The sequence below is a fragment of the Triticum aestivum genome, chromosome 2D (genome assembly GCF_018294505.1).
Source record: "Triticum aestivum cultivar Chinese Spring chromosome 2D, IWGSC CS RefSeq v2.1, whole genome shotgun sequence".
Classification (NCBI taxonomy): domain Eukaryota; kingdom Viridiplantae; phylum Streptophyta; class Magnoliopsida; order Poales; family Poaceae; genus Triticum; species Triticum aestivum.
Genome location: NC_057799.1, coordinates 500,051,990 through 500,064,597, shown reverse-complemented (window position 1 = coordinate 500,064,597; position 12,608 = coordinate 500,051,990). Strand labels below are relative to the sequence as shown.

Here is a 12,608-nt window from a genome sequence, read left to right as displayed (position 1 = left end):
GGGATCTTCTCATATTTGACCGGAAGCCGCAATCTGCCCTCACCCACACCGTTCAGAGGTGTGACCCGTGTCAAGGATTTGTTGACAAGAACCTTTGCCCGAACCCTAACATAATCTCCCTCATAGAACAACCGAGGAGCTAGCTGGATTTCTTTCACCCGCCCGATGCGGCGGGCTAGTTGATCAACGACCTCTGCTTTGCGATATAGTTCCGGTATATTATGGATCTAAGCCCACACGTATAATCCATCGAATTCAAAGGATGTAGGTTCCTTCTTGCCATCATAGTCCTCAATCAGCATCCCCATCCCCCTGAACAGCCATGGACCACCGTGCACCACCTTCTTCCAATCGCCAAGACAGAACATCTGGAAGATAAATAAGTTTTCGCCCGCCTCCCTATACTTGGGAACGTGTGCAAGTGACCAGATTGACTTCATGCACTCAAACATTGACGACGAACTGAAAGTGCGGGTCGTGTTCACCTTTGCAATCGCCAGCCACCTAGCGTCCGCTTCATACTTCTTCACCTCTTCCTCCCCTACGACCACATCATCAAGCTCGTCATCTTGGAGATCCAGGTGTTGCAGCATCTCTTCAAGATTCTTCCTCGACCAACCCGCAGATGACGATTCCGCTCGTTCCCCCATCTAGGGTTTTCCCGTAGATGGTACTTGTGCTCCAGATAGCCGGTCCGACTCCCTCCCCTATCGACCAGACAGAAGATCTAAGCAGGAGGGCAGCCAGCGATCAACTCACCGGTGAGATCTCTCGACGGCGATGGGATCGCCGCCAGAGCTGAAAAACCCTAATCGAGAGGGTACGTCGCCTCTGCAACGAGTACTCCTTAATTAGTGATTTCGCTGATGCCCTCGTTATTTAAAATAAAATACCAGCCCAGTGCCATGACTTTCCTGGGCCGTTCGCATTTACTGGGCTGCATAGGGTAGCCACTGCCACTAATTAGCCCGAAATCCTCTTATACTCAAAGAAAAAGATTAACCTTTCCTAGAAAAAATAACCCGAAGTCCCGGTCTCCCGGACCGGCGAAGCGGCTTGGCTCGAGCGGAACACCAAAGGCACGAACCCACTCTCCGGCCACCGAGATGGCTCCACCGCCGCCCGCCCCTACGCCGGCGGCGAGGCTACTGAGGGAGTACGGTGAGTCGCTTCGCTTCGGCGCTCTCCATCCCTTGCTTGCTTTCTGGCTCGCGAAGCTTCTAGAACTTAGGGTTCTGCTGCTGTGGAGGACTTTGGGGATCTGATGCGTCGGGAGCTCGCTTGCAGGGTGGGACCTGATGCTGGGTTCTATCGCCGCGTTCTACGCCGTCATGGTGCCTTACACCAAGGTGGAGGAGAGCTTCAATGTGCAGGTTCGTGTTTGTGCTTCCCCCCTGCTTGAATAGTTCAAACTGCCCAGCTTGTAGTGTCACATGTGCAATTTACATGATGGGAAGGGTGTTTCCTCATGGTAATTTGGGTTTCATCTACGCTCCTGTATGTAGGAATGCCTACGAATTTATGTCTGACAACTTTCCCCTTAGGCGTGGTAGTTCATCTGCAAGCATTTTGCTGTTCAGAATCTGTTTCATTCAGTAATTTTCGTCATACAGTGAAATCGAACGAGCTTTCCTTTCTCAATATCAATTTTGGTATATTAGTTAAGTCTTGGATTTCTCCCCTTCAATTGGTTAAGTTTTAACTAACTGTATTTCTTATGCTTGCACTTGTACTGTCAGTAGTTCCAACTGCTTCAGCTAACGTTTGAGTCGTTTATTCTCTAGGCCATGCATGATATTCTGTACCACAATCATCACATCGAGAAGGTAAGCTTAGCTGCTAATTTCCCTCCAGTTTCCCTTTTTCTCAATGATGTTGTTAGTTAATTACATTAAGATGTTTGTTTGCCGATTTATGTAATATTTTGTTTCTCGCCAATTTGCTGCAGTATGACCATTTAGAGTTTCCTGGCGTTGTTCCTCGGACATTTATAGGTAATAATCACGCAGCCATGGAATCCTTGATTTGCACAGCATGATGCAGTATTCTTATAAACAACCAACTGATGCCTGGTTCAAGCCTAGCGCGTGAGAACAGAGAAGTAATTGATCAAACCTAGATAGAAGTAAACGAGTAAACACGGTTTACCGTGCATGCTTGTGTCAACAAAGAAGCACGAGACATTAATATGATGTGCTGTCTGTTTTTCAGGAGCATTGGTAATAGCTATTCTCTCGTCGCCTGCGGTTCTCATAATCCGTGTATTTCATGTTCCAAAGATTTATAGTCTTCTAGCAGGTGACTATCAATTTATCATGCGCTTAAAACATGATTCAAGATTATGTTGTTTGATTATGACTTCCTGGTTAACATAAATTTGACAGATTGATGTTTTTTCTGTTTGCTTTTTAGTTCGATTAGTATTGGGCTGTGTTATCCTGACGACTTTGAGACTTTTCCGAGTTGAGGTATTTTCTCTTTTCATTTTTCCTTCTGTCCCACTGAACGTTGTCAATTTGAGTTTTTTTGGTCGATGTTCAAGCCAACTCATGGGTAAGAAACCAAAATTGGAAAATGGTTCTTGCTTATGGTGTTGCGAGAAAGCATGGAGATGATAATATGATATGAATGGGGAAGAGAATCCTGGTTCTTTGGGTGTATAAACTATAAAGTGGTTACAGTTATATTCGAGGGCCAGGAGCGAAACCTAGCCACCGCCGCAAGCCACACCCACCGCGCCCCCGCCCCTCGCCGCCGCCGGCAGGAGTCGCTGGGCAAAGCCCGCGGCTCGGCGGCGGCGGGGCTCTTTTTTTCCCTTCCGCTCGAGATGGTACGGTGCGGGCCGGCCGCTCCTGGAGGGAGCTTGGGCACGTTGGCGCTCGGGATGGCGTTGGCTGGCGCTGGAAGGCTGGGGCAGCGGCCCCAGGTCGCGTGCGGGGTTGGCGTGCGCCTCCCTCGCGGAGGTGGTCCGGCGACTGCCTGCGAGGCGGCGGATCCGGCGCCCTCGCGCCCGGATCTGGTGAGGAGGCGGGCTGTCGGCAGAGGCGTCGCGGCGGCGTGAGGTCAAGGCAGCGGTGGTGCTGGCCTGCGTGCAGGGTGGAGGCGCGGGCTGGGCGCAGCGACCACGCGAGGATGCGCGCAGCGGGGCGTGAGGAGGCGTGTGGCTGGGCGCGGTGCGCGGCCATGGGTGCGGCGTGCTGGTCGCCGGTGCAGATCTGGCGGGCGGCGGCCGGTGGTCTTCGCTCGGCGGCCCTGCGGGCAGGCCTGGACGCCACGGATCCAGCCTTGGCAGCGCAAGATGGGTAGTTTTCTCTGCCCCGTTCTGCTGCTCTGGAGTACAGGGGGCCGGAAGGAGACGGCTGCTGGTCGGAGATTCGTGGCTGGCAGTCCGGAAGGGGCACTGCCGGCTGCTGGTGGTGCCCGGTTGCCGCTTGTTGGAGCAGGGTGGCTCCGCCGCGGTTCGATGCGGGGTGCAGGGCCCGATCTGGTCTCTGCAGGCCCGTCGTCGAGGAGGTTTGCGGGTGGCCCTACACAGCAGTGGCTTGCTCGTTGTGTGGGGGGTGCCCGGTCCAATGGAGGTGCGGGTCGACCTCGGCCTGCTGCGTGGGAGTGGCTGCACCGGGTGAAAGCCTGGCCAGTGCTGACCGGCCGGCGACAACGGCGCCTGTGGGCGTCGCTATCCTCCTTGGAGGCGTCGTTGGGAATCTTCACAGCCTCTACTCCCGGATCAAGTCCTTCGAGTGAAAGCCCAGATCTTGCTACAGGATCGGGCGGTGTCGTCGTCTTCAACGCCGTTCCCCTCTTTAGGGCGCCAACAACAACAACAACAACAACAAAGCCTTTAGTCCCAAACAAGTTGGGGTAGGCTAGAGGTGAAACCCATAAGATCTCGCAACCAACTCATGGCTCTGGCTCATGGATAGCAAGCTTCCACGCACCCCTGTCCATAGCTAGCTCTTTGGTGATACTCCAATCCTTCAGGTCTCTCTTAACGGACTCCTCCCATGTCAAATTCGGTCTACCCCGCCCTCTCTTGACATTCTTCGCACGCTTTAGCCATCCGCTATGCACTGCAGCTTCTGGAGGCCTGCGCTGAATGTGCCCAAACCATCTCCGACGATGTTGGACAAGCTTCTCTTCAATTGGTGCTACCCCAACTCTATCTCGTATATCATCATTCTGGACTTGATCCTTCCTCGTGTGGCCACACATCCATCTCAACATACGCATCTCCGCCACACCTAACTGTTGAACATGTCGCCTTTTAGTCGGCCAACACTCAGCGCCATACAACATTGCGGGTCGAACCGCCGTCCTGTAGAACTTGCCTTTTACCTCTTTAGGGCGCCGTCTTGAAGAATTTGATCCCTTTGGTGCTTCCTATGACTGGATGTGCACGGTGGCTTCTGTGGCAACGACGACGGTGGTGAGCAACGTCTGAGGCGCGGGTAGTCGGCTCTTCTTCTCCGACGTGTCCGTGGGAATGCCTCGACTGCCTGGTGCTGTGAAGTCGAAGCCGCGGTGGGGGCCCGCTGGTATACGATGACGCGTGTCAGGTGGCTCGTTCGGTGATCCCTCGTGACGCCAACCTTGCCTCATTTCTTTGTGGTTCATCTTCGGAGTTGGAGCTGCGTTGTCTAATGTGGATTGTATGGAGTGTTCTGTTGCAGCCATTAGGGCTGATGTTTTTCTTTTTCTTTTGATCTTCGGATCTCCTGGTCCTAGGACCTTCACCACCTTATTGTTTCCGTTGCTTTCTGCTATTATCAATGAATGCCAGCGACGCTGGATCTTTCAAAAAAACAGTTATATTCGAGCAACCAAAGTGGTTACAATTAAAGATTGAATCGATCTAATTCATTTTGTCCTTTTGTAATTAAGTTTTTCTTCCCAAACTTACCTTTAACTCCTTATTAAGCTGTGACATAGTTGATTATATGAAGCCTGTTATCCCAAACAAGTTGGGGTAGGCTAGATATGAAACCCTTTCACGAGGACTTCCCAGGAGGTCACCCATCCTAGTACTACTCTCGCCCAAATGGGTTTCATACCCAAAAGACTGGCTAGTTTTTACGTTGGCTCGCCAAGCCTATCACAACCCTTAGATATGAAACCCTTTCACGAGGACTTCCCAGGAGGTCACCCATCCTAGTACTACTCTCGCTCAAATGGGATTCATACCTATGGGACTGGCTAGTTTTTACGTTGGCTCGCCAAGCCTATCACAGCCCTCCTCCTTTACCCGGGCTTGGGACCGGGTATGCAGCTAGCATCGGATTTAGATCTATTCCATAAGCATGGCGAGACTTAAGCTGCCGGCTAAATGGCAGGCCCCATATACACACTTGTCAAATTTGGATTTGTCACTGCAGTAGATCCTTAATACCATGGTCCAAATTTAAAGACTCGCTTTAGTGGAAGAATACCTGAAGTGAATGGTTCTCTTTTTGTACAGCGAGCATATGTATGCTGGTCTTGATTGAAATCCTACCTTTTCTTGCTTGGTTTGAGAAGATATATTTTCAAACTGTACTTTTGAACCAGCTCAAATTCCACAGACTAAGTTTCTTCTAACCATACAAAACAGAACTTAGTTGCCATCAGAGACTTCTGCAGAAACTTTGAAGTGCCACGTATCGTCATGAATCATTGTATCCACAATGTCTCTTTGGCCTGTATTGCTTTTCCTCAACTGTTCTATGTCTATCTCGAGTAACTCTTAATTGGATTTCTTTTGTATAACAATGAGCATGCGCTGTCGCCCTGTCCTTGGCAATATCATGATTTGCTTGACTTGTTTTTGACAAGCAGGTCAAAAGAAAGTTTGGTCGCCATGTTGAAGCATTCTTTGTGGTACTAACTGCTATCCAGTTTCATGTTTTATTTTACTCAACTCGGCCTCTTCCAAATATCTTAGCATTGGCTTTAGGTGGGCACACTACTGTTGCTGTTTTCTAATATTTGCAATACCATTAATCTACTTAGAGGATTGTAGTATTCATAACTCATGTGCTTTCTGTCATGCAGTTAACTTGGCGTACTCTTTCTGGTTCAAGGGAAATTATCTACGCACATTACAGGCACTGGTATGCCTTCTTTGGTGCCATCACCTTAGCTTCATTCATTGTTATCTATGTGCTGTTTTAACATTTATTTACAGATTACAGGAAGAAAACGTTAATTACCAATTAATCATAGACAATGACGTGTCGAAGTTTACATAATGTGCATGAAATATTAAGTACGGCTAATGTGGAGTTCTGGACATTATGATATAATTCTTAGTTCTTACTCTGGGTTCAGTGAAACCTGCTGTTATTTTAGCATATGTTGCATTTCTATCAAACTGTGTAATTTTCCGTTTTGCTTGCAGATTGTTGCAGCCGTTGTTTTTAGATGTGATATGATTCTACTTCTTGGTACAATAGGGGCTGCACTTTTGCTGGTGAGTGTATAGCTTATCAGACTCTATTTCCTTTAAACACTTGCATGCCAATTGCATCTCTCTCTATTATACTAGTTTAGTGCAGTACCAATTTTTAAACTACGTATTACTTGGTTGCTTGTTTGACTTGAGCTCCAAGTAGCTTTTCTCATGCAGACATATTACTGCAACGTTCAGTTCAGTTGATCTTTTATTACATCAGCTTTGTGTTTCTGTAGTGAATTAGTTAAATTTGTGTCAAGGGTGATAACATGTGAGGTTTGAGGTGTGGCGCACTAGACTATTATGAAATGTCACTCTTTGAAAGCTATAATAATCTTTCATAGTCATGTTCTTATTTACTTATTTGCATTTGGATAATGTACATATTATTGTTGTAATAATTATTTGTGAAGTCAGAGCTGCAGACTAAGGTACACTAAGATTTGAATTTGATAATGCCATGACAGAGCAGGTCTTTTTCTCTAATGGAAGCCATAAAGTGTTGCATAAGCACTGCTCTTTTATGCATTGGTATGTTTCTCTATACTGCCTTGAGTTTTGAAACTAATTTTCACGTGAATGTTGTGTATGAAACCTTGATTTGCTTTGGATAATCTCTTTCAGGTTTCACGGTACTGGTTGACTCGATAATGTGGCAGAGAATCCTGTGGCCAGAATTTGAAGTTTTCTGGTTTAATTCAGTTCTGAACCGGAGTTCAGAATGGGGTGTATCCTTTATGCTTTTTTTGTTTTTGTGAAATTGCAGTTTATTCTCTTTTGATAAAAAAAAACATGTTGAGAATGCCTCTATGCGAAAATGTTCTCTAATACTCTGCAGTGCACTTTGGAACGTATCATTCTTTGTCTTATGAACCAGAAATTTCTTTCTTTCCCTCCCAGTTATACAAGTTTGTTGTCCTTTTTCGTTAACTTTGTGGAAACTTTTGATATGCACAGAACCTTCCATTTTACCTATGTATGCATGTGCACAAAAGGAGGAAGCATACAAATATTTGTTGGATTTCAGGAGTTATCCTCTTCTTGTTTCTTGATTCGTATAGGAGGACCTCTGTAATATCCAAATGACAGTTGTGATTCGTGAAGGACCTACCTCTGTTCTCCATAACTATTATATTATTCAGACACATTCGATCCATTGGTACTTCACCTCAGCACTTCCACGCTCCATGCTTGTAGCCTATCCTCTTTGCTTGGTAAGATAGCTTGGCTATAACAAATGCATGTGATCCACTGGTTTATTTTGTGTCCATTTCATCATGTTTGTAGTATGTATAACAATTAAATTCCAATTAGATCAACATAGTCATAGTTAGTTAATGTGTTGCCTCTAAAATGTTAATTAACATGCCACTTCTACATGAACTTTATGTGTAAGATATATTGCCCTTTTTTGAATCAGCTAATGGTTTTATTGTGATGTACGTTTTAAGTGAGTAGTTAAGGCATTGTTGGTTATTATAGTGATGCTCACAAACAGGCAAGTTATCTTATCAGGCCTTCCTTTTTAATATCACAGGTTGGTGCTCTTCTTGATAGGAGGATAGTGCCATACGTGCTTCCAGTCACCTTATTTGTTGTACTCTATTCGAAACTTCCACATAAGGTTATTCTTAATGTCTGGATACTACTTTTATTTTTATGTCTGTAGAACATTAACCTAATCTTGCATATAATGGCCTCTATTTATATTTCAGGAGCTTCGTTTCATAATTGCCGCAGTTCCCATGCTTAATGTGTCTGCTTCTCTGGCCGCAAACAGATTGTGAGCATGACCTACGTTATCTACTTCCTACCATTTTAACAGTGTGACAAATGCATGATAGCAACAATGGCTTCCTTTGTATACCTGCCTTTTGTCACCTTTCATATTATGTTGTTCCGTCTTATATTCTTGGTTTTGTGTTTTTGTGGTCATTTTATGTTTTTCTTCATTTTTGTCAGATATAATAACAGAAAGAAAAGTGGTTGGAATTTCCTTTATGTTCTCATGCTTGGTGCCTTTCTTGCCAGGTAGACTAATGATTGTAACATGTTGACATTTTAAGTAACATAGTATATATTACTGAAAACTAACATATAAATCTTTTAGTCTTGGATACTCTGCTGTGAGTTTCATGGCCTCCTACAGCAATTATCCTGGTGGCCATGCTCTAAAGGCTCTACATGAAGCAGGTGAGCTCTACCAAATTCTTTTTTAATATATGTTCCATCATCATTCTGTTATATATGCAGGAACTACAAACATAGGTTACCTGTACTTTTCTCTGAATCAGAAGTACCAAATGACAAAATGAGCAGCTCTCTAATATTGTATACTACTATTTTAGCATTGATGCATTGACAATTGGTGACCTTCATTGACACCAGTTTCTATTCAACTATGCGTTCCTCTTCTGCCAGATTCTTCTATGAAGGAAAAAGTGCTCCACATTGATGTCTTAACCGCGATGAGTGGGGTTTCTCGTTTCTGCGAAAATGAATACCCTTGGAGGTACGTTACTACCTACAAAAGCACAAAATTTATTGTGAAATGTTGAATCATGATATCTCTTTGCTATTCCCTGGTCGACATAAAAATGTTTCTCTTTGACCAACTACTCTTTCACTTCTTTTAGCAAAGTATACTTATGAGTGCCACCATATATACTACATCATGTGCTATATTACCCTGTATGGTCTGATGCTTTGTGCCAGTAGTCCTTTATGTACATTCTTGGCATCTGGCTGGATCCTAGCTGGACTCCAGTTATAATCATGTTCTAACTATGTTATGTGGCACATAAAGTGCCGTACACAGAGAAGACGTTATATGTGACCCCCTAAATAGTACTCCTTCCGATCCATAATAAGTGTCGCAGTTTTGAACTAACCACAGTTCAAAACTGTGACGCTTATTTTGGATCGGAGGGAGTAACTTAAACGATACCAATCTGGTCTCTAACTCTAATCTTGTCTCTTTCCTACTTAAATAACCCACTTGCTACTTGAATAATACTCCCTGTCTATTTGAGTGTTACCTAAGCCTATATCCCTGCACATAACACAAGAATTGCCTGTGTTTCTGTCCCACCGTATCTGTGTGGACTAAGTGCCACCGGAGAACAATGTAGAAATCATCACCCCATCAGTGGATTAACGTTTGTTCTGTTCTCACATTGCACAAAGGTTGACACTGCGTTGCTCTGATTTTTGTTAACTTTGTTCACACCGTTAGCGAGCTTCCATTGTTTTACATCTGAATTCTTGCGCTTATATGTGGACACCCGTTTTGCTCAATGTCAGATACTCGAAGGAGGAGGACATTTCCATTGAAGAATATCAGAATAGAAATTTCACCTATCTACTGAAGTGAGTATAAGTAGTTTGTTTCTTCAATCTGCTCGTTTTTTTGTCATCCTCTCTTTTTCGAAATGGAAAAACCAAAAATCGCATGAGCGGCTGCTAAGTGGTCCTTGGAAACTCATGGGGGCACTTCGAATATGCGAGAAGAGGCAAATCACCCAAAGAAAAGAAAAAAAAGTATCCCCCTTTTTACATGGGATTGGTTAATAAGAATCTCCCTGACGTCGTGATGCTTTGTCTCTCTTTTGTGTTGGACATATCGAACAGTGAGCACCGCTACGTTAGTGGCTACAAGTGCTTGTTTGGCGTGGACGGATTCTCCAGAGCCAGAATTCAACCCCGGTTTCCACCACTTTCCCTGGTACGCTGTCATCAGTCTCACCCTCGGCGCACACAGCTACCTCACCTCATCCTCTCGCCTGACCGCTCTTTCACCCCGGTGACATGCCATGTTCTGTCGAAGCATTTATGCTCTTATTATCTCTCTCTAATCCCAGCCAGCATTTACTACTACTGCTGCAGGTGAAAGTGCCGAAAGTGTTCGCACATGGGAACACGGGAGATCCCGGTGTTCTCTCGCTAGATTGGCCCGGCTGCCCCTGAGAGCGGCGTGGCGAGGCGACGGTGCCCAGATCTCTGTCGCAGGACCACAAACTAGTACAAACAGCTGAGGATGCGGAAGCGTGCGTGGCTCCAGCTCCAGGCGGAGAGCTCCTTCTAGTCCATACTCTGGAAGGTACAGTCCCAGGCGTGCCATGTTTGTAAGGTTAATAGTACTATAACGTCGCAGTCCGGAGCCAGAAAAATCGAGGATCCATCTATGTGTCTACAACGAGCTTTGGCCTGTGCCTCTGTGGCATCGCTGTCCTTATCTGGTTCGCCAGTAGACAAATAAAGGAACAGGGGACGACGTGACGGTGTCTTTAGGGAGGAAAGGTACTCCATCTGCGGTGCATCAGTGCGGGTGCTGTGTGTCTCCTAGTCGATGACACGTCCGCTGCCTAAAGTCTCCATGTGCCGCCAATCGTGTGCGGCCAAACCGCGGATTGCTCGCGGACAACTCCACGCTCGCGACTCGCGAGTTGACACTTGACACGGGCTCGGGCTGGACCGGCCGGGCGGCACGAAGAAAGGCCAGCTCCAGGGCCGGGGTGGTCCGCCGCTGGTTCACCTTCGCCCGCTGCTGCTCGCCGGTTCCCGAGGGAGCGAGCGCCGCGCGCTTGCCCGTGCTCTGGCAAGGGGCAGCGTCTGTCTGTCTGTCTGTAGGCGCGATCTCGGTAGATCTTGATCCTGACACCACGTCCAGGTCGGAAGGATCGCTTTGCTTCGTGTCTCCTCCTTCCTTCCGCGGCTGCACCCGCCCCTGGCGCGCACGCCTGCATGTCCACTGACGGGTCAGTCGCCATGCAACCCTGTCGGTCGGTCAGTCAGTCAGACCTCTCCTCGTCTTCGGCCGCGCTGCCGCTGCATCTGAGGCGGACCACGCCAGGACTCGAGTGCCTACGACCGTGCATTTAACCAGTGGCGGAGACAAGCCCCAGGCTGCCCGGGCGGCGGCCTGGGTCGTGAGGCTTGGCTCCTTTGTTTACTGTAGCAGATTTTACACTGTTTAATACTGTACCAAGTGATTGGCCTGGGGCTTGCCCGGGTCGTGGCTTGATCCTAGCTCCGCCACTGCATTTAACAACGCCGGGCCGGATCGGATCGGATCGCCTGGCTAGCGAGGCACTCGAATCGCCCTTGGGAGTCAAGCCCTTGCCTCTCGCCATCGCCGTCGTCATTGCTTCAGGACTAAGGAAGTCGTGGTCGTCGTCGTCGTCCAGGGTATTGTACTAGGACAAGGTCATGGTCATCGGCCGACGGGGCATAGGGCAAAGAAGCACCGAGTAAAGGCAGGCAGCACAAGTACGACCTCGCCAGTTGCCATGGTGCGGCCCTACCTGCTCCGTCGTTGCACCCCCTTCATTCAATTCTTTGGGCACCATTTCATTATTCGGGCGCCTGGTCGGTGGCCATTTGTTTAGCCAAGCCAAACTGTCTGCAGTATTATTCCCGTCGATCTGATCTAATCCAATCCTAGAGGCTAGAGTAGAGTAATTCAGCGGCTCCAGTCGCTGCCGTCCGGGGCGAGCCAACCGAACCTATGAGGACACTGTGCGTGATGCCACCCACATCTACACGCACGGCACAGAGAAGGGAGAGAGGGCGGTGGTGAGAGTGATGTCCGAGCCCGAACCACCACCGGTGGCTGCAAAAGCCCATCTACTGACCCGTCTCGGCCTTTTTTTATACGAGCTGCTTGCTTTGTGGCGTAGGTGTATGGCATATACGGTAACTCCACTTGTGTTAGGTAAGTACTGCTGCTCGAGTTTAGGTCGAGAAGAGGTGCGCACAACGCAAGTGGAGTAGTAGTACTCCACAATACGAACCCCCACGCCTCCCACCTTCCGCCCGGATCGACCGCGACGTCGTACGTCCAAAGACAGCGATGAAACGGAACCAAATATGCGTCGAAAATGAAAGAAACGGAGCCAAACCCATAGCTGCAGACATGATGCTGAGTGACACATAAACTAGGGGAGGCTGGAAGTCTAATCAGCAACATCTCACATCTCGTGGCAGGCCCCCCCACCGGCCCTGGGCCCCACGGCGCGGCCCGCCGACTTTCTGGGAGCAGGACTTTTCCCTTATTTTCAGTAGTTTTTTCAGCTCGCCACCATGTTCTTAGAAAAGAAAGACCTCTGTCTGTTTTATCGTTCACGCATCGCATGTAACCATGTGTTTGCTCAGTTGCTCTTCCTATCGGAATTAGAATGTG

At 47.6% G+C, this 12,608-nt stretch overlaps 1 protein-coding gene across 2 annotated transcripts; it reads left to right on the top strand.

The window, feature by feature from the left end:
• The first annotated feature begins 987 nt into the window (after window positions 1-987).
• On the top strand, window positions 988-10,700 carry LOC123054085 (dol-P-Man:Man(7)GlcNAc(2)-PP-Dol alpha-1,6-mannosyltransferase). 2 transcript variants are annotated; one of them, XM_044477763.1, is made up of 20 exons: window positions 988-1,161; window positions 1,288-1,373; window positions 1,785-1,826; window positions 1,949-1,994; window positions 2,212-2,298; window positions 2,413-2,468; window positions 5,812-5,929; window positions 6,028-6,086; window positions 6,374-6,445; window positions 6,895-6,958; window positions 7,052-7,155; window positions 7,570-7,641; window positions 7,965-8,051; window positions 8,143-8,210; window positions 8,390-8,458; window positions 8,538-8,620; window positions 8,849-8,939; window positions 9,731-9,796; window positions 10,058-10,151; window positions 10,313-10,700. In XM_044477763.1, exons 1-20 carry the CDS (start codon window positions 1,107-1,109, stop codon window positions 10,391-10,393), a joined length of 1,500 nt encoding a protein of 499 aa, XP_044333698.1. In that variant the 5' UTR covers window positions 988-1,106; the 3' UTR covers window positions 10,394-10,700. The 2 variants fall into 2 exon arrangements, with proteins under 2 accessions (XP_044333698.1, XP_044333700.1); XM_044477765.1 differs by lacking the exon at window positions 2,413-2,468 and having other exon boundaries at window positions 2,212-2,219.
• The last annotated feature ends 1,908 nt before the right edge of the window (window positions 10,701-12,608 follow it).